We start from the raw sequence: 25,240 nt of genomic DNA, 5'->3' as shown, positions 1-25,240 counted from the left end.
GTACTTTGAGAGGCTGATGAATGAAGAGAAGAGAGAGAGAAGAGGTTGAATGATGTGGAGATAGTGAATCAGGAAGTGCAATAGATTAGCAAGGAGGAAGTAAGGACAGCTATGAAGAGGATGAAAAATGGAAAGGCAGTTGGTCCAGGTGACATACCTATGGAAGCATGGAGGTGTTTAGGAGAGATGGCAGTAGAATTTTTAACCAAATTATTTAATGGAATCTTGGAAAGTGAAAGGATGCCTGAGGGGTGGAGAAGAAGTGTACTGGTGTCGATATTTAAGAATAAGGGGGATGTGCAGGACTGCAGTAACTACAGGGAAATAAAATTGATGAGCCACAGCATGAAGTTATGGGAAAGAGTAGTGGAAGCTAGGTTAAGAAGTGAGGTGATGATTAGTGAGCAGCAGTATGGTTTCATGCCGAGAAAGAGCACCACAGATGCAATGTTTGCTCTAAGGATGTTGATGGAGAAGTTTAGAGAAGGCCAAAAGGAGTTGTATTGCATCTTTGTGGACCTGGAGAAAGCATATGACAGGGTGCCTGGAGAGGAGCTGTGGTATTGTATGAGGAAGTCGGGAGTGGCAGAGAAGTACGTAAGAGTTGTACAGGATATTTTCGAGGGAAGTGTGACAGTGGTGAGATCTGTGGTAGGAGTGATGGATGCATTCAACTTGGAGGTGGGATTACATCAGATATTGGCTCTGAGTCCTTTCTTATTTGCAATGGTGATGGACAGTTTGACAGGGGTCACCGTGGACTATGATGTTTGCTGATGACATTGTGATCTGTAGCAAGAGTAGGGAGCAGGTTGTGGAGACCCTGGAGAGGTGGAGATATGCTCTAGAGAGGAGAGGAATTAAGGTCAGTAGGAACAAGACAGAATACATATGTAAATGAGAGGGAGGTCAGTGGAATGGTGAGGATGCAGGGAGTAAAGTTGGTGAAGGTGGGTGAGTTTAAATACTTGGGATCAACAGTACAGAGTAATGGGGGTTATGGAAGAGAGGTGAAAAAGAGAGTGCTAGCAGGGTGGAATGGGTGGAGAAGAGTGTCAGGAGTGATTTGTGACAGACGGGTATCAGCAAGAGTGAAAGGGAAGGTCTTCAGGACGGTAGTGCGACCAACTATGTCATATGGGTTGGAGATGGTGGCACTGACCAGAAAGCAGGAGACAGAGCTGGAGGTGGCAGAGTTAAAGATGCTAAGATTTACATTGGGCGTGACGAGGATGAGCAAGATTAGAAATGAGGACATTAGAGAGTCAGCTCAAGTTGGATGGTTGGGAGACAAAGTCAGAGATGCGAGATTGCGTTGGTTTGGACATGTTAGAGGAGAGATGCTGGGTATATTGGGAGAAGGATGCTAAGGATAGAGCTGCCAGGGAAGAGAAAAAGAAGAAGGCCTAAGCGAAGGTTTATGGATGTGGTGAGAGAGGACATGCAGGTGATGGGTGTGACAGAACAAGATGCAGAGGACAGAAAGATATGGAAGAAGATGATCCGCTGTGGCGACCCCTAACGGGAGCAGCCGAAAGAAGAAGAAGATTAAATTTTTAGTACAAGTGCCTGAATCATTAAACATTGCTCATAACTTAATGAAGCCAACAGACAGGCTGATGCAAGAATAACACATGTAAAAAAAACTCAAATTGTGACATGTCATCAGCTGAAAAAAAGTGCAGGTCTTCAAAAACATATCACCAGGAAGTTCCATTCCACTCCACTCGACTCCACGAGAAATAAAAACAAAGTAAAATTAAAATAAGACAACACTAATTAACATAGAATAAGAGTAAGATCCGATGGCCAAGGAGGACAGAAAAACCAAAAATAAATTCCAGACGGCTGGAGAGAAAAAAAATCAAATCTGCAGGGGTTCCAGACCACGAGACCGCCCAGCCCCCTCTGTTGTTGCATTGTTGAAAGTAAAATGATGTCTCTAGTAGTAAGGGGCCCTGTTCAGTAAGTAAACCGTAAGTATAGGGCGTGTGGGCATCAGCGTAAGGGTGCCAAAAGCTATTCAACGCCAGCTCTTCCCCATAGATGAACGCTAATTTCCAGATGGGGTCACCTCGCAAGTGGATTTACTTTACGATTGCAAGCGCGCCGCTCCTGTCGCTCGTTGATTTCACTTGCTCTTACGAGTTCGCCATCTCCAAAGGGCTCAATTCGATGCCATTTACAAATCCACTAACTAGGGCCACCATGTACCCAGGGTCCTATGGGGCGCCTTAATCCAGGCTAAGCAGGGTCGCAGCATCAGGAGCAAGGCACAAATTAGCCTTGGATACAGCACTCAGTCATCAGCTCGTACACAGCCAATTTAGGGGGAAAAAATCTAACAGACACGTTTTGTGGATGACGGAGGTTAAACCTACGAAAACATTGACAGAACGGTAACGGGCTCGGGTTTCGAACCCAGGAATATGGATCAGAGAAGAGGGGCTAAAAATATTTGATGGAAAAAATAACATGAACTTCACTCAGGACATTGTCCCATAAAATGCCTCATTCCTACAAATCTGAATATTTTAAACAAAACAAATATTCCTGTTATAGAATGCTGTTTGTGTCAAAAAGAAATAAATAAATAAAATGGCAATTAGGAAACAATCGCATGAAACAAGTACAGCGATATAATGTATATAAACGAGTCATTGAATTATGGAAAATGAATAATTAAATAATAGTAGTCTGTTTATCATGAAACTCAATGTCAATTTTGTAACAATGTTCCTGAAACTATTCAGTATTTGTTCTGGTTATGTCCTGTTGAAAAATGTTTTGGATAGAGTTACACACTCGCATTATAAAAGAAACTAATGTGGATACTTTTCAAAAAATAGATATTATGTTAAACACAATCCCACTGATAACAATAAAACAAATGTCATTTGTAATTAATATAAGTATTATATTGGCATGCTATTATATACACAAAATTAAATGGCTTGGAATACATCCTATATTTGAATATTTTAAAATGGATGTCATGGTGTATCTATTTCAGATTGTAAAAGTATGAAAGCAATACGGACTTTATCCCTATTTAAATCAGTTAAACTTTTTTAATTTAATAATTAAATTTACATTTAATTAATTAAATAAATATATGATATTAATAAATGTTATTAATTAAATAAAAAAGATGCAATGAGATTATTTTGGATGTAACCAATGAAACAAATTCATTCCAAAATACATTACTTTAAGGCCATAAGAAAAAGAGACAGTTCGCAGTCTCAATAATAACAACATAAAAATTACTGTGATCAACATTAAAACTATGCCTAAGAAATTGAATTTAACGTGTAATGAAAGGCACATGCGTTAGAAGACGCGCATGCTCGTTGTGTGAAAATTAAAATGATGTCATTAGTAGCGACGGAATCGGAAGTGGCTATGAGAAGTTTAATCTGTCGAAGAAAAACATTGTGTGAGTTTGGCAAGAAAGACGCAGGTCAACGGAACAGCGGTACGTCTTTGGTTCAAACACCACATATTTATTTCTTTTATCGTGGGCTGGCTTCGGATGTTCTTTCACCATTCAGTCGTCTGCGTTAGGTAGAAAATGAATCTAAAAATCCACATGATCATAGAGTAGGTGGTCGCCGGAGGGACACGTGACATGTTGCAGTGGGTTTCCGATTCAGTTTCGGTTGAGGACACAATTCTTTTTGTTCAGTAAGTCCTTTTCCCACCAACTGATCTATTTTTTAATTAGCTAGTATTATGCAGGTTTATATTTGTAAGAAGATCAGAAATATGCGTTTTTGACTTTTTCCTGTATTGTGTTCTAGTAACGACCGTAATTAATATCTGCAGCTACTTCGGTTGGGATCCAGTTGTGTGTTCTGCTCTTTACGAACTAGCAGCTTAAATACCTGGTCAACCGGAATGAAAATGACACGCCTAAAAGCAAGGTTAAAAAGAGCAGATTATCCCCCATAACATACGTAAATTTCTACTACGTATTGAGCAAAACCAGTTTTGTAATTTCTAGAAAGGCACTAAAATAGAAACTACTTAATTAAGGTAGGCGTCCATTTAAATACAAAAGTAGTGGCAAAGGCACTGGCAAGACTGTGAATTCAATCAGTACCCCAGCTGAGCAAATCACATAACCTGACTGGGTTTCAATTGTTAAAAATATACAGTGGATTCAGAAAGTATTTAAACTGTGTTGTAGATTTCAGTTCAAATAGATACAAGTTCTGTACTTGCCCAATAATCTATGCTTAATAATCCATAATGACAAAGTGAAAAATTCTTTTCAGAAAGGTGCAAATTTTTAAAAACCAAAAACTGAAAATTTTCATTCATGCAAGGTGTACATATGCACTATATTAATTAATTTGTAAAAGCCCCTTTAGTCTAGGCTGAACAGAGCCTGTTTTAGATCAAAGACTGACGGGAGTTTTTTTCACTTGGAGTTTTATGTGACACTTAACAATGTACATTAATTCTTTATATAAAAAAGGGGGGGGGGGTCCTTTGGAGTTTCAGAAAATTGGGCATTTTGATAAATTCTAGGAAGCAATGCATAAAAAAAGGAGATCTGCTCAGCCTGCTTTGGCAGCAATTACAACTCCAAGTCTTCATGGGTAAATCTCTACAAACTTTGTACTCCTGGCAGTTTATCCCATTCTTCCTGACAGACCCTCACAAGCTCTATTATATTGGATGGAAGGCATTTAACTGCCAACTTCAGGTATTAGTGGTTGGGTGTACAATCTTCAAGTTTATAAGACATCAGGCTGTGAGAGAAGAGTCATTCTGATTAATTCTTTTTCACTGCCCTCTTGTGCTGTTGTTTTTCTCTTTCCTGTTTGTCAAGGGAACTTGTACAGTGGTGTGAAAAACTATTTGCCCCCTTCCTGATTTCTTATTCTTTTGCATGTTTGTCACACAAAATGTTTCTGATCATCAAACACATTTAACCATTAGTCAAATATAACACAAGTAAACACAAAATGCAGTTTTTAAATGATGGCTTTTATTATTTAGGGAGAAAAAAAATCCAAACCTACATGGCCCTGTGTGAAAAGTAATTGCCCCTTGTTCAAAAATAACCTAACTGCGGTGTATCACACCTGAGTTCAATTTCCGTAGCCACCCCCAGACCTGATTACTGCCACACCTGTTTCAATCAAGAAATCACTTCAATAGGAGCTGCCTGACACAGAGAAGTAGACCAAAAGCACCTCAAAAGCTAGACATCATGCCAAGATCCAAAGAAATTCAGGAACAAATGAGAACAGAAGTAATTGAGATCCATCAGTCTGGTAAAGGTTATAAAGCCATTTCTAAAGCTTTGGGACTCCAGCGAACCACAGTGAGAGCCATTATCCACAAATGACAAAAACATGGAACAGTGGTGAACCTTCCCAGGAGTGGCGGCCGACCAAAATTACCCCAAGAGCGCGAGAGAGCGACTCATCCGAGAGGTCACAAAAGACCCCAGGACAACGTCTAAAGAACTACAGGCCTCGCTTGCCTCAATTAAGGTCAGTGTTCACGACTCCACCATAAGAAAGAGACTGGGCAAAAACGGCCTGCATGGCAGATTTCCAAGACGCAAACCACTGTTAAGCAAAAAGAACATTAGGGCTCGTCTCAATTTTGCTAAGAAACATCTCAGTGATTGTCAAGACTTTTGGGAAAATACCTTGTGGACTGATGAGACAAAAGTTGAACTTTTTGGAAGGCAAATGTCCCGTTACATCTGGCATAAAAAGAACACAGCATTTCAGAAAAAGAACATCATACAAACAGTAAAATATGGTGGTGGTAGTGTGATGGTCTGGGGTTGTTTTACTGCTTCAGGACCTAGAAGGCTTGCTGTGATAGACGGAACCATGAATTCTACTGTCTACCAAAAAATCCTGAAGGAGAATGTCCGGCCATCTGTTCGTCAACTCAAGCTGAAGCGATCTTGGGTGCTGCAACAGGACAATGATCCAAAACACACCAGCAAATCCACCTCTGAATGGCTGAAGAAAAACAAAATGAAGACTTTGGAGTGGCCTAGTCAAAGTCCTGACCTGAATCCAATTGAGATGCTATGGCATGACCTTAAAAAGGCGGTTCATGCTAGAAAACCCTCAAATAAAGCTCAATTACAACAATTCTGCAAAGATGAGTGGGCCAAAATTCCTCCAGAGCTGTAAAAGACTCATTGCAAGTTATCACAAACACTTGATTGCAGTTATTGCTGCTAAGGGTGGCCCAACCAGTTATTAGGTTCAGGGGGCAATTACTTTTCACACAGGGCCATGTAGGTTTGGATTTTTTCTCCCTAAATAATAAAAACCATCATTTAAAAACTGCATTTTGTGTTTACTTGTGTTATATTTGACTAATGGTTAAATGTGTTTGATGATCAGAAACATTTTGTGTGACAAACGTGCAAAAGAATAAGAAATCAGGAAGGAGGGCAAATAGTTTTTCACACCACTGTATGTTGTTTGATGAACTTGTATACTGTAAGTCATTTATTTATTTATTTATTTTACAAAACTATTAATTCATTTATCTACAGTGAGAAGCAAAAATGCTGGGACATTGAAATAAAGTGGGTTAATTTTATTGCATATTTATAAAATGTGTGTTCTAGGTCAAAAGATGAATATAAGATTCAAGTATAGAATGCCAGCTTGGTTTTACATATAACAAATAATTTTGGAAAAAAATTGTGTTTAGTGCCTCAGTTCCAGATGAGCAGAATTATTGGGACAAATGAATGTGAAAACAAAAAAAAAGTTGGTTGAAGTTGGCATTTTGTCACATACCTCGTCCACTCAATAACTGCCCCAAGTCAGTGACATCCCTAGACTCTTGGGAACTTTGCTTGGCCTGCTCTGTGATGCCTTTATGGCAGCGTCTTTCATCCATCCATTTTCTAACCCGCTGAATCTGAATACAGGGTCACGGGGGGTCTGCTGGAGCCAATCCCAGCCAACACAGGGCACAAGGCAGGAACCAATCCTGGGCAGGGTGCCAACCCACCGCAGGACACATACAAACACACCCACACACCAAGCACACACTAGGGCCAATTTAGAATCGCCAATCCACCTAACCTGCACGTCTTTGGATTTCGGGAGGAAACCGGAGTGCCCGGAGGAAACCAGTTGTTGCTTATTCTGGAGTGTTTCTGACTTCAGTTTGCTCTTCAATAGTTGAAATCTCTTCTGTACTGGGTTTAAATCAGAAGTCTGTATCTACACTTTTTTTATTCTGATGGACTCCTTAGTTAGGCGAGTCATTGTCTTGCTACCTCCAAGCTCCAGTGAGGCAGTTGTTTGGATCACCTTTATTATTTACATCATCAACGAAGACAAATGCACCATTTCCAGAAGCTACCATGCATACCCAAGCCGTGATGATGCTTTCTTCACGCTTGACAGATGAACTGATGTGCTAAAGAGCATTTGCAGTCTGTCTCTTTCTCCACATTTTTCTCTTCCCATCACTCTGCTAAACAGTAATGTTTATTTCTATTCGCATATTTTTCATGCAAACAATGTAGCACAAAGTGGTTTAGAAGATGTTAAAGCGAAAGTACTGTAAGTCTCTAAAGAGGAGTCCTGTGCTAAGGACAGGAAAAAAAAAAACAAAATCTGCAGGGGTTCCAAGGCCAAACGCCCACTCAGCCCCCACTGGTCTAAAGGTTGGTCTTTCCCTTTTCTGCCCATAGCACTTTCCTCCAGAGCCCTTTGGCCCGTCTTTGGACTTCTTTGTGAATTTGTCAGGCCTTTCTGCTCTTGATGCTAATGAGTGGTTTCTGTATTTCTTCTCTTTAACTCTTCGGTGACTTTGGTGAATACTTTTCACTTTCACCCCTGCACCCTATTTCTTTGGATATTATTTTTGGGTTTCTCTTCGCAGCTCTAACAACACTCCTGTCATCTGCTCTGCTGTGCTTTTCGGGGATATCCTGCTCGTTGCCAAATTGTTTACACCTCAAGTGGTTTCTCTCTTTGGCAAAATATTCCATCCTGTTGATTTTGGAATGCCTAGTCCGTCAGCAGTGGTATTTGCTGAACTCTCATTTTAAAAAATGTTGGCTTTTCTGTCACTGTCATTTCTCCATTTTTCGTCTTGACTTGTACCTCTGTTGCCAACACCAGACCCCCAAACTCAAACTCCCAATGACTGCAGCTAGCCCTCCACACTGGGAGCTGTGTCATGTGTTGATAATCACCTGTGATTCATTTGTCCCAAATATTTCTGGGGGACAACACACAGCAAATGTTATTTTTTCTATTATTCTTTATGTTATGTGTAGAATAGAAATAAAAGCTGACAATTCTGCACTTTACTCTTATATTCATTCTTTTTTTTTAACCTAGAAGTAATGTTTTATGAATATGTAACAAAAATAACCCATATTACCTCATTGTCCCAGTAATATTGCTTCTCACTGTATTGTAGTTCAGTTTTTTTTATCAGTCAGTAATTCTCCTACAGCTATATCCTAACTACATATACAGTAGTACCTTGAGATACGAGTGTCCCAACGTACGAGTTTTTTGAGATACGAGCCGTCACTAAGTTGATTTTTTGCCTTGAGTTCTGACCAAAATTAAATCTGAGCCATCAAAGAGCTTGTCGCGCACATTCAGAGGAACTGACGACGGAGGAGTTGACGGAACTACAGACGCGGCAACATACGCATGCAGGAGATCGGTATCGTGGAGGAGGTTACCTCATAAAGTGAGATAAAGGAAGTGTTTGCAATTTGGGGAAAAAATTTTTTCGAATTTTAAAGAAAATAAACACCCTGAAAAAATTACAACTGATTCTTGGCGCTCTATTTAGTGACACTTGCTCTGTTTAATGACACTTGCCTACTAGCGCATTTTAGAAACATTCTGAAAGAGTTAGGATGAAACTGACCTCATTGGACAGGTTTTTTCTGAAAACCCTGCAGATGAAAGTGAGGAAGGTGCCAGCGAAAAGGGCAAAAATCGGTGAATAACATTCAGTTATTGAGTTCAGCCTTTCTCCACCACCTCTGTCAGCATCTTCAACTCGTCTGATCTCCAAGGTAAATGCTGTACATTTATTCTGTACTTAATAAAACCAGTTTATTGTAGTACATTCTATTGTATTGTGTTTTTATACATTATTCATTATTTATAAGTACATTTTTCTTATTTAAAAACCTGTAACAAAAAAATTGTGTTTTTTGGGGGTCCGTAACGGATTAATGGCATTTCAATTCATTCAATGGGGAAAATTGATTTGGGTTAAGAGTATTTTGACTTAAGAGCTCAGTCACGGAATAAATTAAACTCGTGTATCTCAAGGTATCACTGTATACTACTATATCCTCTGCTGGAGCCAATCCTAGGGGGCAAGGCAGGAACAAACCCCGGGCAGGGCACACACACCCACCAAGCACACACTAGGGACAATTTAGGAATGCTAATGCACCTAACCTGCATGTCTTTGGACTGTGGGAGGAAACCTACGCAGACACGGGGAGAACATGCAAACTCCACGTAGGGAGGACCGGGGAAGCGAACCCGGGGTCTCCTAACTGCGAGGCAGCAGTGCTACCCACTGTGCTGCCGTACCGCACAGTTTTTTTGTTCTGACTGACTCAATAACAATTTTTTTTTTTATCGACTTGTAGTTTTATCATTCAGTTTAATTGAACAGTAAATATCAATCAAGTTATTTAAACCTCACACAATGGAACAAAAGAAAACAATCAAAATATAAATGAAAAACATTTGGCTTTTGGCCCAATGTTTTCTGAAATTTGACTTTGTGGGGCATCACTAATCTGTTTCTAAAAGAGCATTTGCTTCCTTCAGAGCACACCATGCAAAGTGGAGGATTATGAGAGCCGGAGTCTTTGCAGGCATTTGTAATTCTACCACACAGCACCAAAGACTGCTTCACACAGGAACACACAATAAGTTACAAAGCAAGACAAATTCCTGTTCACGTGCTGTAGTGCAGTGTTTTGAATGATTTGTCTTTGGAGCTTGTTTCCCAGAGTTCACAAAAAAAAGATACAAATCAATGACTCACTTTTTTTTTTATTAATTTTATTACAATCCATACAAAGCAATCAAGATTTTACAAAAAGAAAAATTGAGTTAAGAACAGATCGATCCCCACCCCTGAGAGAGAGAGCAAGCCAAATAACGTTAAATTTAAGGCTTGTAAACATACCTAATTTAAAAAAAATTCTCTGTGCTTTATGAACTTATTTTAAAATATTACTGATTAGATCCTGCCATGTTTTGAAAAACATTTGTACGGATCCTCTAACTGAGTATTTGATTTTTTCCAATTTCAAATAATATAACACATCGGTTTCCCACTGACTTAAAAGAGGAGAGTTTGGGTTCTTCCAGTTTATCAGAATGAGTCTGCGTGCCAACAGTGTAGTGAATGCAATCACAATTTGTTTGTCCTTCTCCACTTTAAGACCCTCTGGAAGAACCCCAAACACAGCTGTTAATGGGTTAGGAGGGATTGTGAGTCCAAGGCTGTCTGAAAGGTAATTAAAAATTTTTGTCCAGAATAATGTTAATTTGGTGAAGGCCCAGAACATGTGACCTGTTGAGGCTGGGACTTGGTTGCAACGTTCAGTGGTTGGATCATAACCTGGAAACATTTTGGAGAGTTTTAGTCGAGACAGATGTGCTCGATTATATAATTTTGAGTTGTATAATTGTATGCTTTGCATATGGAGCTTGAGTGAATTCTCTGCATTGCTACTTTCCACTCCTTTTCTGATATATTAATTGAGAGATCTTTTTCCCAGTGTCCTCTTGGATCTTTGAAAGGAAGGGATTGTAAAATGATTTTATATATTGTAGAGATGGAGTCTAACTCCTTGAAATTGAGCAATAATTTTTCCAGCATGGTTGAGGGTGCAAGATGAGGAAAATCTGGAAGGTTCTGTTTAACAAAGTTCCTGATTTGAAGATAGTGAAAGAAATGTGTAGCTGGAATGTTAAATTTGGAATGTAATTGTTCATAGGATGCAAAGGCGTTGTCTATATAAAGATCTCTAAGCAAGTTAATTCCAAATTTTTCCAGATATTAAAACTGCATATGTTTGTGAAGGTTGAAAGAGGTGGTTCTCTTGCAGGGATGCCACAGATAGAAGCTTCTCCGTCTTAAAATGCTTTCTACATTGGTTCCAGATTCTAAGTGAGTGGAGCACAATTGGGTTATTAGTGTATTGCCGATAGCGTGTGTTTATTGGAGCACAGAGCAAGGAATACAAAGAAGTACTGCAGGATTTTACTTCTATTGCGGTCCAAGCCTGTGTATGTTCTTCTATTTGTGTCCAGGTTCTTATCGCCTGTATATTTGCTGCCCAGTAATAAAACTGGAAGTTAGGTAGAGCCATGCCACCTTCTGCCTTTTGTCTTTGTAGGGTCGCTCTTTTGATGTGTGGATGTTTTGAATTCCAAATAAATGAGGTTATTGTTGAATCTAATTGCTTAAAGAATGATTTATTAATGTATATTGGGATGTTTTGAAATAAAAAGGAGCTTAGGAAGAATATTCATCTTAACAGTGTTAATTCTTCCAGCTAGTGTGAGATGAAGGGTTGACCATCTATGCAAGTCTTGTTTAATTTTTTCCATGCAGACTGCGAAATTTTGTTGATAAAGAGCTTTATGTTTACTTGTGATGTTTACCCCAAGGTATTTAAACTGTTCTGCAATGATAAAAGGTAGGGTGTCTAATCTAATATTATATGTTTGAGAATTCACTGGAAAGAGTACACTTTTATTCAGATTAATTCTGAGACCAGAGATCTTTTGAAATTCTGTGAGTGCTGCTAAGACTGCAGGCACAGAATTTTCTGGATCCGATATATACAGTACCATGTCATCTGCATATAATGAGATTTTCTGTTCCAGTCCTTCTCTGCTAATCCCCTTTATCTGATCAGTATTTCGACAATGTATTGCCAGTGGTTCAATGGCAATCACAAACAGCAGTGGTGACAAGGGGCATCCTTGTCTAGTGCCACGTTCTAGTTTAAAGTAGTCTGAGCAAATGTTGTTGATGCTGACTCACTTTTTTTGTTCTGTCTGTAGAGAAAAAGAGGAAGCTGTAACCTCCAATAACACTTGGATATGTGAGATGGAGAAGTGCCAGGCTACCCAGGAGACTATGGGAATGAAATTTAAATGTGAAGATGGGCTCTCAGAAGGAAGGAGCAATGTCAAAGAAGAGGGGACTCTTACACTAGACCGGGATACCATTTTCACATGTAGCATCCAGAAAACGACTCTGCATGTTAAGGAAGAGGATTGTGAATGGGAATCTGCCTTTAATGAACAAGAGGATGTCCGCTTTAAGAAGCGAGACAGTGACATTAAAAAAGACCCTGATAATTTCAACCCTGTGCTGAAACATGAAATTGCACATTTTGTCAAGAAAGAAGACAATAAATCAGTGTCTCTCCCTGCCGAAGGATGTCCAGATTCAGAAATTCAGAGAATACCCAGTTCTCTACAGAAAGATGTTATCCAAGTAAAGTCTGAATTTGACAAAGCAACATCTCCAAGTAAATCACTTGCAGGTATGTATTTAAATAAAAGTGAATGAAATGTAAAATGAAGACTTGTTGTTGAAACACAAGTATATTAATATCTAGTATCTTTATTTTAAAAGCAGAAAAAGTACAGATTACAATTTCCTAATTGTTTTAAGATTTATTTGGCTACAGTATTTTTTAAAGTGTTTGCATAGAAACTACAGTATCAGAAGAAACTGTGTAATAAAAGGAGTATCTTACCCAAGTGCCTTTTTGTGTATTGTGGACACTAGAGGGCACTGTCGCTCCTCAAACCCAACACACAGACACCAAGGACACAAGTTAAAAGCACCAAGTGCTTGTTTATTTCTGTAAACTCTTCCCAAATCTTTTCTCACAGCCACAAGTAACTAGCAATATAGCACACAATGATTATTTCTCTCTGTCTCTTTCTCCTTCGCTCCTCCCAGCAAGCTTTGTCCACCTTCCACCCGACTGTGGCTCATCCCTGTGAGGTCTGTTCAGTCCTCTTATATTGGTTAACTCAGAAGTGCTTCTGCTGTTCTGAGCAAGTGGTCTGCAGGCACTTCCGGGTTAGTCGGAAACCTCGTGCCATGTGGTTCCTCTATATTCTCAGCCTCCAACAGGGCTGAGATAAAGAACTCCAAGTCCCATAATTCCTTGTGGGGAGACAGTGACCTAAAGAAGCTGCCTTCCCCCTTATTTCCATGGGCGTTCCAGCCAGGTTGGACTGCTGGCCGTCTCTTACAGTATATACTGTGCATGAATCCTTGTCAGGATCACCTGTGAGTGAAATTTACTTTGGTTTGCTCAAAATATTGATTCTTCTTTCGGTTATCTAGAAATCTATTTTTATATCATTGCTGCTTTGTTAATAACCAGAATGTCTCAGTTGTGCTTTGTGTCCAAGGATACTTCACTGTTGCTTTGTTGATTTTAATTTCCACACATATCAGTTGGTGACTTCTTATCTAAGAATGAGGAATTGCATTAGTATCTTCATTAATCCGTTATGTAAAAAATAAATCAAAGATTCACAAAGTGAAGAATCATTAAAATTAATCATTTTCTTAGATCCTCTAAGTCAGAAGGAAGGTACTTAGCTTTTATTACAGTGGACACTGTAAGTTACTTGATTGCACAACTTAAATGTGTGAGTGCTATGTTGGATAGACTGGCATTTCAGCCAGGATAGAAGGCCTGCTTGGAAGGACAGAAGGTGGAGTTATGACTTGTATCGCCGTGGCCACTTGTACACGATGGCAGCATTCTATTAGTGGTACTCTCGATTGAATACCCACAAATTAGACTGGGATTTGCAATCCATTGGAAAGGCCCTCCCAGGGATCTTGGGTGCCAGATGGGAGAGCTGCAGGGGTTAGAAAAACATGAGATTTTATTTTTAGGTCATATTGCCCAGCCTACCCACAGAGCAATTCTTTGAAACACATTGCCAGAGAAACACTCTAGTGTTGAAGAAAAGCCAGAGCTCTGCCCTTAATCCTGTTGATTTGCAATAAGACCCCGGAATTTGCCTCTGCTTCTACTACTCACTCAATACAACTTAGTTGGCACAGAGCTATTTTGTAAGGTAAATAATGCAAAGTTAAGAGAGGCTTGATGAAAAACATTAAAGCTATCAGACATGTACAGTATTAACCTTGGGGATGAAAGCTTGACTGATGATAACATTTCAGTTTTTATATTTTTCTTGTTTATTTTGGGGCGGGGGCTCTGAAGGAAAAAAAAATTACACTCTTTATTATAAAAAAATTAAAGTAGATGAACACTTTTTTTCAATGTGCTGCTTAATATATTTATTCATTTTCCACCGCTTATCAAAAGCTAGGTCATGGGGGAAACAGTCTTAGCAGTAAGCTCCAAATGTCCTTTTCCCCAAATCAATCAATCAATCAATCAACATTTATTTATATAGCACATATTCATACAAAAAAATGTAGCTCAAAGTGCTTTACAAAATGAATAGAAAAATAGAAGACACAATAAAAGATAAACATAAGTCAACATTAATTAACATAGAATAAGAGTAAGGTCTGATGGCCAGGGTGGACAGAAAAACAAAAAACTCCAAAGGCTGGAGAAAAAAATAAAATCTGTAGGGGTTCCAGACCAAGAGACCGCCCAGTCCCCTCTGGGCATTCTACCTAACATAAATCATCATATTTTCATGGAAGGACCTGATGATGATGGTCACATAGACTTCTGGCTTTCAGTCCATCAATGTTGGTGCATCATGATGCTTTGAGTAGGTGGTGGTGGCAGGCCGCCACCACAAAAAACCGGAAAAAGAAACAGAAGAGAGAGTAGGGGTCAGTATGGATTTTGGAGCCACTGTGAATAATTATTATGAAGAATTGAACATACAGAGTATCAGTATTAAGTTAAAGTGAAGTTATAAAAAGGCCATGTTAAAGTAATGTGTTTTCAGCAGTGTTTTAAACTGCTCTACTGTATTTGCCTGGTGAATTCCTATTGGCAGGCTATTCCAGATTTTGGGTGCATAGCAGCAGAAGGCCGCCTCACCACTTCTTTTAAGTTTAGCTTTTGGAATTATAAGGAGACACTAATTTGAAGATCTAAGGTTACGATTTGGAATATAACACATCAGGCATTCCGATATATAAGATGGACCGAGATTATTTAAGGCTTTATAAACCATAAGCAGTATTTTAAAGTCAATCCTGAATGACACAGGCAACCAGTGTAGTGACATCAAAACTGGAGAAATGTGTTCGGATTTTCTTTTCCCAGTTAGGATTCTAGCAGCTGCATTCTGCACTCATTGCAAATGATTGATGTCTTTTTTGGGTAGTCCTGAGAGGAGTGTGTTACAGTAATCTAGTCGACTGAAAACAAAAGCGTGAATTAATTTCTCAGCATCTTTCAATGATATAAGAGGTCTAACTTTAGCTATGTTTCTTAAGTGAAAAAATGCTGTCCTAGTGGTCTGATGAATATGCGATTTAAAATTCAGATTACAGTCAACTGTTACCCCTAAATTTTTTACTTCCGTCTTTACTTTTTTTAATCCTAGTGCATCAAGTTTATTTCTGATAACCTCACTGAATCCATTATTGCCAATTACTAAAATTTCAGTTTTCTCTTTAGTTTGAGAAAATTACTATTCATCCATTCAGAAATACCAGTAAGACATTGTGTTAGTGTATCGAAAGAGTCGGAGTCAAATACACTTGCCAACTCATACTTTGGGATCCCAAGGCCATCTGGGAGATGTATTCCTCCCAGCAAGCCCTGGGTCTTCCCCGGGGTCTCATCCAAGTTGGTTGTGCCCATAAAACCTGCACAGGGAGGCATCCAGATTAGATGCCTGAACCACCTCCATTGCCTCCTCTCGAAAAGGATGGTCAGAGGCTCTACTCCAAGCCTCTCTCCCAGATGTCTGAGCTTCTCACCCTATCTCGGAGTTAGAGCTCAGCCACACTACCAAGAAAGCTCATTTCAGCCGCTTGTACTAGCAATCTCATTCTTTTGGTCATTGCCCAAAGCTCATGACCATAGATAAGGGTAGGAACATAGATCAAATGGTAAATCGACAGCTTCATCTTCTGACTCTGCTTCTTCTTCACCACTACAGATTGGTATAGTGACCACTTTACTGCGCTGTACACCCCACTCTGTCTGTCGATCTCACAATCTCATTTCCCTTTTACTCATGAAGAATACCCCAAGGTACTTAAACTCCTCCACTTGAGGCAGTAGCTTACCTTCCACTTGGAGAGGACTGTCCACCTTTTTCCTACTGAGAACCATGGCCTCATATTTAGAGGTGTGCTGATCCTCATACCTGCCGCTTCAAATTCAGTCATAATCCATCCCAATGCATGCTGGAGTTCTCGGCCCGATGAAGCTAGTAAGACCATGTGACTCGATTCTGAGGCCACAGAACTGGACCTCTTTCCCCTCCCTGGCTGTGCCTTGATATCCTGTCCATGAAAACCACAAACAGGGTAGGAGACAAAACACTACCCTGGCAGAGTCCCACAAATCTACTGGAAAGAGCTGATGTTTTTTCTGAGAATGCAGACAGAGCTCTCACTGTGGTTATGCACTGTGATACCCCTTTTAAGGGGCCGTAAACCACATACTCTTCCAGCACACTCCACAGTATCCTTTGAGGAACACAATGATACACCTTCTCCAAGTAGACCAATTGGGCGTACTCCCATTCCCCCTCCAGAATCCTCATGATGGTAAAGAGATGATCCACCCTTCCACACCCTGGACAGAATTCCCATTGCTCCACCTGGATCTGAGATACCCTGGCATAAGCTATTCCAGAAATGTGATTCCCCTGGTAGTTCGAGAACACCATCCTGTCCCCTTTTTTTCAAAAATGGGGACTACCACCCTGGTCTGCCACTCCAAAGGCAATGCACCCAAAGACCACGCAACATTGAACAGGCTTGTCAGCCATGACAGCGCAATAGTGTCCAGAGCCTTCAGCATTTTTGGGTGGATCTCATTCACCCCCGGGGCCTTGATACTGCATAATTGCTTAACTGCATTGGTGACCTCCCTCAAGGAAATGGGCATTGATCCCCCATCAGTTTCTGCCTCTGGCCCCTCCACAGAGATGGCCTTGGGTTCAGGAGCTCCTCAAAATGTTCCTTCAAACACCAGACAACATTCTTAATTGGGGTCCGCACTTCCCTGCCCTTGCTGAGAACAGTCTGGGTGAATCCCCTGCCTTTCCTTTCTGAGTTCTGATGGTTTAACAAAACCTCTTTGATGCCAATTGATAGTCTCTTTCCATGGTGTCTTCAAATTCCACCTACACCCAGGTTTTTGCTTCCCTGACCACCAAGACCACAGCCCTTTTGGCCTGTTGGTACCTCTTTTCTGGTTCGGGAGGCTCCCGTTTTAAAAATACTTGGAAGGCCTCCTTTTTCAGTCTGATGGCATCCCTCACCTCAAGTGTCCACCATTGGGTCCTTAGGTTGCCACCTTGAGAGACACCTATGGCCTTCAGGCCAGAGTTCATTGCAACTGCTTTCACAATGGAGGCTTTGAACAAGGCCCATTTGAATTCTATGTCTCCAGCTCCCCCAGGATGTGGGAAAAGGTCTTTCAGAGGTTGGAGTTGAAAGTCATCAAGACTGGGGCTCCCCCAGACATTCCCAGGACACCCTCACTACTCCCTTGGGCTTTCCGAGTCTGTCCAAGCCCCTTCCCCAATCATTTGACCCAACTCACCTCCAGTGGTGATCAGTTGACACCTCCGCCTCTCCCTCCACCTGAATATCCAGAATATACAGCTTCAGATATGATGATATAAATATAAAATTGATTATAGATCTATGACCTAAGTTGCTGTGGTACCAAGTACACTTATGAGCCGCCTTATTTTCAAACATGGTGTTGTTATGGACAAACATTGCCTAGCATAGAGGTCCAGTGACAAAACACTACTTGGGTTTAGATCAGGGAGGCTGTTCCTCTCAATCACGCCTCTCCAGGGGCCTCGTATAACGATGTGCATAGAATTCACACTAAAACGTGGTGCATGGACACAACTGGAAATACCATATATACATGTACTCGGTATAAGTTGGGTCTTGAAACACAAAAAATTGGTTGTAAAATCAGACCCTGACTTGTATGCCCGTTCAAAAATACAACACTTAATTTTTTTTTTTAACATCTTCTTGCTTCCTCCAATTTCGCACCAGTTTCCCAGACACATAAAATTTTGTTGCAGCAGCACAGTTACCAATTTCTTTCGCCACTTCAACCACTTATAACTTAAAGCCAGTTTCATATTTTCTTCTGATTGAACGCTCCATCGTAGATAAGGGATGCTCTTACGATAAAGATGTATGAGGGTGTGAGATACAAAAAACACAAATCGATGCAAACGTCACTTCAGAATAGTTCGGGTTTCACCGTGTGGTCATGTGGGCACAATACATAGAAAAAAAGGCAGTGTGCTCCATGGTTACTCTCTCAGGTGGGAGACCAATAGCGCAAGTTTTCCGCAGTCGACATTATAAAATACTGGAAATTTTACGGTAAAATAAAGCCCCAACTTATCTGCAAGAGAACTTTAACACTAGTATATACGGTATGCATATGCACAAAAAAATTTGGATGCATGAGCAATGTTATACTTTCTCTTTATAAACCCGATCAAAATGAATTTTAATGCACATGCATGTACCTATAGCGCCACCTGACTCCTCTCCAAATTTCACATACTTGAATATACAGATCAATATAAATATCCCCTTCCATTCAGTATTTTGTTCAAAAGACAATGGCAAAGCTTGTGGGGGAAAACAAGAATTTCAGCAAATACGAAATGGAGGCAAGGAAAAAAACTACAATTTGTTGGCTTAAGCAGTAGTGTAAGTAACAAAAAGAAATTGATGGAGTGATACAGCAGGGCAACACACTCAAAAGTTCAAGTTCAGAAAGTTGCAAAGTGCCCAAAATAAAAAAAGAAGTGGTCAGATATCAAAGTCAACGTTAAAATACAAGTCTCACCCCATTGTCTTTTCATTCTGTTTCAGACAATATTTCAAACGCTGACCCCCGTGCCAAGGACATGACTCTAGGTGGTAATGGTGCTACTATGCTCGGCACATCTTTGGGCGCTGGCTGCACAACACCTCTGCCTCAGAAACCATTCGGCAACCATCTGGCTGTGTGCTGATGGCTGCTGTTCTGGAGTCACAAAATACAATAGTGGATACAGTAAGAGATGTGGCCAATGAACTAAGGAATATAAGGTCTGTAGTATGTGAGACTGACCACAAATTAAATGAATTGGTTGAAAAATAAATGCTGCATCGGATTGCTTGGGTTTTACATTCAAACAAAGTTGTAATGCTGTCAGATTTGGATGATCATTTGGTGGGTCAGGTTCATCATACCACATCTCTTCAGGCCATGATTATGTGCCACATTATGTCAACACGCTACATGCTTGCACAATGCGACACACTTTTTGTGGACTATACAGCAGCACATTTAATAGAGTGGAAGTGCTTTCTATTTACATAATCAAATTAATTCTCTGAAGGCACCTTTATAGTGTAGTGTATCCTTAAATTGACAGCTAGCCTTGTGCCACACTATTTGGAAAGGGCACCTGCACCTATGTGGATTTGCCATTTTTATATTCTCTCCAGCTGTATATGATGTAATGCCATCTCATTGTTTTGGTGATTCCTTCCTGGCTGATGTCATTTGTCCAGCAATGTTGCAATAGCAATGTATGTGAGCAGTTGACCTCTTCAGTTACATTTGGAAAACTGGATTTGCTGTGAATTGCGTTTTTTTTTTTTGTTTGCCAGTTCAATCACAGTGTACGGAAGTTTCATCTATTCACGTGACAAGCAGATAATACCATCTCATACAGCTGGCATAACCTGATTCAGTAATAATTGTGAAATTCCCGATCCGTCAGCAGGTTCACATTGAAAAGCTCCTGCAGCTAAAAATCCGAAGGCAGACAGAACTGGCAAAGCAGCAGGTTAGAGCATAATTCCTCAAAATCTGCCTCTGTAAAGCCGGTGCCAGTTCAGCATACAGTGCCAAGAGGGTAGCTCTTGAAAATTGAAATCAACTTAGAAGGCAGTCATGATCATCTGTAAATATGCATTTTCTTCAAATTTTTCCATTTGTGACGCCTTCTAACAATGCTAAAGCATCTATGGTAGTTGGAATAGTTTGGCCATCTTCTGCACAATTGTATTGTTACAAAATGGTTAGAATCAAGTGCATTAAATTTGTAAATGATGTATACAATTAATTTCAGTGTATGTGATAAATCCCGCTTCATGGATACAATTCTAAAAAAGAAAGAGAAACGACACAGAAACCGTAGCACTGCTTTGACACTGGGTGCCACCAGGTTGCAAAACCGAGTAGTGCGAGGCTGTCATGAAAATGTGCATAGCTTTACACCAAGATTAGTTTTCATACATCTCAAAGTGTTTGTGTAAATGGACATACACCACATTTTGTGCATACGCACCGTTTATACATCAGGCCCTGGGTGTCTCCATCATTACCCACATGGGCATTGGAGTCCCCAGCTGGGACCCTTTCCAGGATCCTCTCCAGTCTCTAACTTCAAGAAGGCCTGGTACTTCAAACTGACATTTGTCTCGACTAGGCAGGGACTCAGTAAGAAGTCCACTCCATCGCAACGCCTTTCCCCTGGGCAACTCCATAGTAAATAAGAGTCCAGCCTTCTTTAAAGGGTTTGGTTCCAGAACCAAGTGAGTGAGTGCATATGAGTCCAACTATATGTAACTGGTATCTCTCCGCCTCACTCGCCACCTCTGGCTCTTTGCCCCCAAGAGAGGTGACATTCCACGTCCCAACAGGCAGTGTGTGTCTGGGCTCCAGTCTGCCAAGGCCTCTGCATTCAACTGCCATCCAGGTCACATTGCACCCAGCCCCAATTCCACCTGCAGATGGTGGGTCTTCAGGCGGGCACTTCCATGTTACATTTTTGGGCTGTACCCAGCAGCCAGGCACATGTCTACAGACACTTCTCCCAGGCCTGGCACAAGGAGGGAGGCCCTGTTAACGCCATACCAGGTGGGGTATTCTTTTTAAATTTATGGGTTTGCATTATTAGGGGCTTTGAATCGCTGTTTGTCTGACAACCTCACCTGAGACCAATTTGCCTTGAGAAGCCCAATCAGGAGTTTCTGCTTCAGACAACTTAGCTCCCTTCTGCAATAAGGTGGTAGTTCCCCATGAGGTGCTTAATATATGTTTAGCATTTCAAATTCAAAATTATCTACGTCAGTGTTTCTGTTTGCTTACTTATTCTTTATCTTTGATTTTTAACAGATTTTCAAGAGGATGTGCCTTTCTTCTGTCAAGACCATGCGCACCAGGCACCTTCTGCTGAAGAGAAACTAGACTATTTTACTGAAGATGGCAAGCCAATGCTGACCAAAAGACCTTTTCAGAAAACCCTCACTGGAAAGAAAAAGCACTGCTGTAAAGAATGTGGCAAGCAATTTGTACACTTGAATGGCCTCCAGGCACACATCAGAGTTCATACTGGGGAGAAGCCATATTGCTGTAAAGAATGTGGCAAACAATTCACACGGCTGTCAGGTCTTCAGGAACATGAGAAAATTCACACTGGGGAGAAGCCGTATCACTGTACAGACTGTGGTAAACAATTTGCATACTCGAGTAGTTTGCGGACTCATAAGAGAACTCATACTGGAGAGAAGACATATTGCTGCACAGAGTGTGGCAAACAGTTTGTACACTTGAGTGGTCTTCAAGTACACAAGCGAACACACACAGGAGAAAAGCCACATTCCTGCAAAGTATGCGGCAAGCAGTTCATACACTCGGGAGCACTTCGAGAACACGAGAGGATTCACACTGGAGAGAAGCCGTATCATTGTACGGAATGTGGCAAGCGATTCACATACAGGAGTAATCTTCAAACGCACAAGAAAATTCACACTGGAGAGAAGTCCTTTTGCTGTATGGTATGTGGCAAACAGTTTGCACACACAAGTGGTCTCCGGATGCACAAGAGAATTCATACTGGCGAGGGTTCGTATTGCTGTACAGAATGCGGGAAGAAGTTCACATGTTCAAGCAGTCTAAAGGTACACAAAAGAATTCACACTGGGGAGAAGCCATATTGCTGTAAAGAATGTGGCAAACAGTTTACACAGTCTAGTGCTCTTCAGGAACATGAGAGAATTCACACCGGAGAGAAGCCGTATTGCTGCCCTGAATGTGGAAGACAGTTCAATTCCAGAGGCAGTTTTCACAACCACAGGAGAATTCACACGAGGGAAAAGCTGTATTCCTGTACAGAATGTGGGAAGCAGTTCATACACTTATGTAGTCTGCAATTGCACAAGAGAATTCACACTGGAGAGAAGCCATATTGCTGTAAAGAATGTGGTAAGCAATTTCGACTTTCTGGTGCTCTCCAAGAACATGAGAGGATCCACACCGGAGAGAAGCAGTACAGCTGCACTGACTGTGGAAGGCGGTTCACTTACATGGGTAGTCTTCGGAAACACAGGAGAATTCACACCGGGGAAAAACTGCATTCCTGTACAGAATGTGGCAAGCAGTTCATACACTTAAGTGGTCTTCAGGTGCATAAGAGAGTTCACACAGGAGAGAAGCCATATGGCTGTAAAGAATGTGGAAAGCAATTTACCCGGTCCGGTGTCCTTCAGGAACATGAGAGAATCCACACCGGAGAGAAGCCGTATAGCTGCGCTGAATGTGGAAGGCAGTTCACTTACTCAAATAGTCTTCGCAAACACAGCAGAATTCACGCGGGGGAAAACTGTATTCCCGTACTTAATTTGGGAAGCCATTTATACACTTAAATGGTGTTCAGTTGCACAAAGGAATTCACCCAGGAGAGAAGCCATATTTCTGTAAAGAATGTGACAAGCAGTTCCATCGAAAAGATTTGCTTACAGTACACAAGAGAATTCACAAAGCAAATGACTGAAAACTTGTTTGCAGACGAGACGCAGTAAAGTATGCCTACTGTAATCTTCCTGTGGAGACTTGGCCAAATAAATCTAGAGTTTTAAAACTGCAAAAATGTTGAAATCGTGTAACAGAAGGGTACAGTTCTACTCAACTCCTTTGCTTGCAGATATTTCTTAAAACCATTTTCTCTATCATACCTTGAGTTGATCTTTAATTAGCTGGCCTTTCTTATTTCTTACCTGTAACGGCGCATCGTGCAGTGAATACACTTGGCTTCTAATTTTCAGACTCTCTCTAAGTTTAGCATTCATTAGCTCAGAGGTTGATGCGCTTGCTGCTTCCTGAGCAGCTCTTCTTTGCTCCACCCTAGCGGCCCGCTTCTTCTCTTCTTCAGTCGGCATCTTTTCACATTAAAACTGATTAAGTCAGTGTTTGTGTTGCAATTACTTTGTATGTTTTCTTAATTAGGGTTAAGCTGACACTTAATTCTTCAATCTGCCTCAAGAATGATTTAAGTTATAAAGAGGTAGGGCTGAGAACGGCGCCCATACAGATGCGAGGCATGGCTGCCCTGTTGGCCGCTGCCGGGAGTTGATTCTACAATAAAATAAAAAGAGGAATAACCTTAGAGGTCAATCACCACCCTGAAAGCGGATAGTAAATGTCACGTCGTATATGTGTACCAAATATCAGGTCAATAGGTGAAACAGTTTGCGAGCTACGGGTGATTTAAAATCTTTGACCGGTTAAACAGACAGCCACGGTAGCGCAATATATAGGGTGGTCCAGATCTAATTAAGCAATTTTCATTATGTTATAACTTTAAGTCTATTACATAGAAAATCACCCGAAAAATCCCGGACCATCGAGAAGTGTGCGAACTGATGACATGAAGAATCATCTTTACGCTAAACTGAAATTGTCCCTGCATAAATCAGTCATCCAGATGATCTGGATCTGCATAATTTGATCTGGACCTCCCTGTATAAGAAGATAGTGAAGAGCAGTAGTGTGAGAGCTTACATTCATTTTTAGAAATATGTGCATTTTTGTCAGAGTACTAAGCTTTTATCTCTTTCTTGTCATTTTCTAATTTAGTTTGTTCCCCAAGGATGTTGCATTGTGTGTTATTCATGGCAGGTAATGAAGTGTGGAGTAGACTTGGGGCAATAGAAAGCTGAATAGCCGCTGCTGCTTTAAGTATCACACCCACCGGCTTGATTAGTATTAAGTAATGGGTTAAATAAATGGAAACATAAAAAAGCAGAAGAAAGACCCTAAAGATGATGATAACCTTAAAAACTTGAACCAAAGCTTTATATAAAAAAAAAAAAAAGTACAGATAACCCATATAAATGCTTTCTACCAGGGCTGTGAAGTCGATACACAAAACCTCAAACTCTGACTCGGACTCCTGTCTTTGTAATTAGTCTAATATATAGTGTCCTCCATAATGTTTGGGACAAAGACACATTTTTCCTTGATGTACACCTCTGGCCCACAGTTTAAAATTACAAATCAAACAATTCAAGTTTAATTAAAGTGCACATTGCAGACGTTCAATTTCAGGACACAGCAATGGCAGGTCTATTAAAGCTGTCATTTTTTTGGACTTTGTCGCATTTCAAGTACCTGTGGCAGCCATGCACGCCCAAGCCATGACACCCCCACCACTGTGTTTAACAGATGAGATGGTCTGCTTTGGATCTCGGGCAGGTCGTTTTCATCTCCACACTTTGCTCTTGCCATCTCTCTGCTGCAGTCTCTCCACAAGACCTTTTCCCAAAATTCTGCAGGCTCTTTTAAGTCCTTTGTCACAAACTGTAATCTGGCCATCTTGTTTTTGTGGCTAGCTAGTGGTTTGTATCTTGCAGTGTGTCCTCTGTATTTCCGTTTATGAAATCTTCTGCTGATAGTCATCTCTGACACACACACACACACATCTGCCTCCTAAAAACAACGTCTGATCTGTCGGACGAATGTTTGGAGCTTTTTCTTTTACTATAGTGAGGGCTTGTCTGTCCTCAGCAGTGAATGTCTTCCTTGGCCTACCAGTCCCTTTGTGATTGCTGAGCTAACCAATGCATTTTGTTCTTAATGATATTCCAGACAGTTGATTTAGGTCATCCTAAGGTTTTACTGGGGTGTCTGATGGTTTTATTTTTTTTTTCCAGCCTCATACTAGCTTCTTTTGACTTT

The 25,240-nt window shown here is 40.6% G+C and overlaps 1 protein-coding gene across 1 annotated transcript; it reads left to right on the top strand.

Annotated features, from left to right (window-relative positions):
- Positions 1-3,394: 3,394 nt before the first annotated feature.
- Positions 3,395-23,153, top strand: LOC120533176 (gastrula zinc finger protein XlCGF26.1-like). The gene is made up of 3 exons (XM_039759908.1): positions 3,395-3,478; positions 12,087-12,574; positions 21,401-23,153. The coding sequence occupies exons 2-3, from the start codon at positions 12,133-12,135 to the stop codon at positions 22,927-22,929; spliced, it is 1,971 nt and encodes a 656-aa protein (XP_039615842.1). The 5' UTR covers positions 3,395-3,478; positions 12,087-12,132; the 3' UTR covers positions 22,930-23,153.
- The last annotated feature ends 2,087 nt before the right edge of the window (positions 23,154-25,240 follow it).

The sequence above is a fragment of the Polypterus senegalus genome, chromosome 8, assembly GCF_016835505.1.
Source record: "Polypterus senegalus isolate Bchr_013 chromosome 8, ASM1683550v1, whole genome shotgun sequence".
Classification (NCBI taxonomy): domain Eukaryota; kingdom Metazoa; phylum Chordata; class Cladistia; order Polypteriformes; family Polypteridae; genus Polypterus; species Polypterus senegalus.
This window is presented reverse-complemented; position numbering and strand designations above follow the sequence as displayed.

Bases quoted from the DNA above. Each gene is read 5' to 3' on its own strand.
- LOC120533176 (XM_039759908.1), top strand. From the start codon at position 12,133: ATGGAGAAGTGCCAGGCTACCCAGGAGACTATGGGAATGAAATTTAAA. The intron at 12,575-21,400 runs GTATGTATTTAA...GATTTTTAACAG, and splicing joins TCCAAGTAAATCACTTGCAG to ATTTTCAAGAGGATGTGCCT.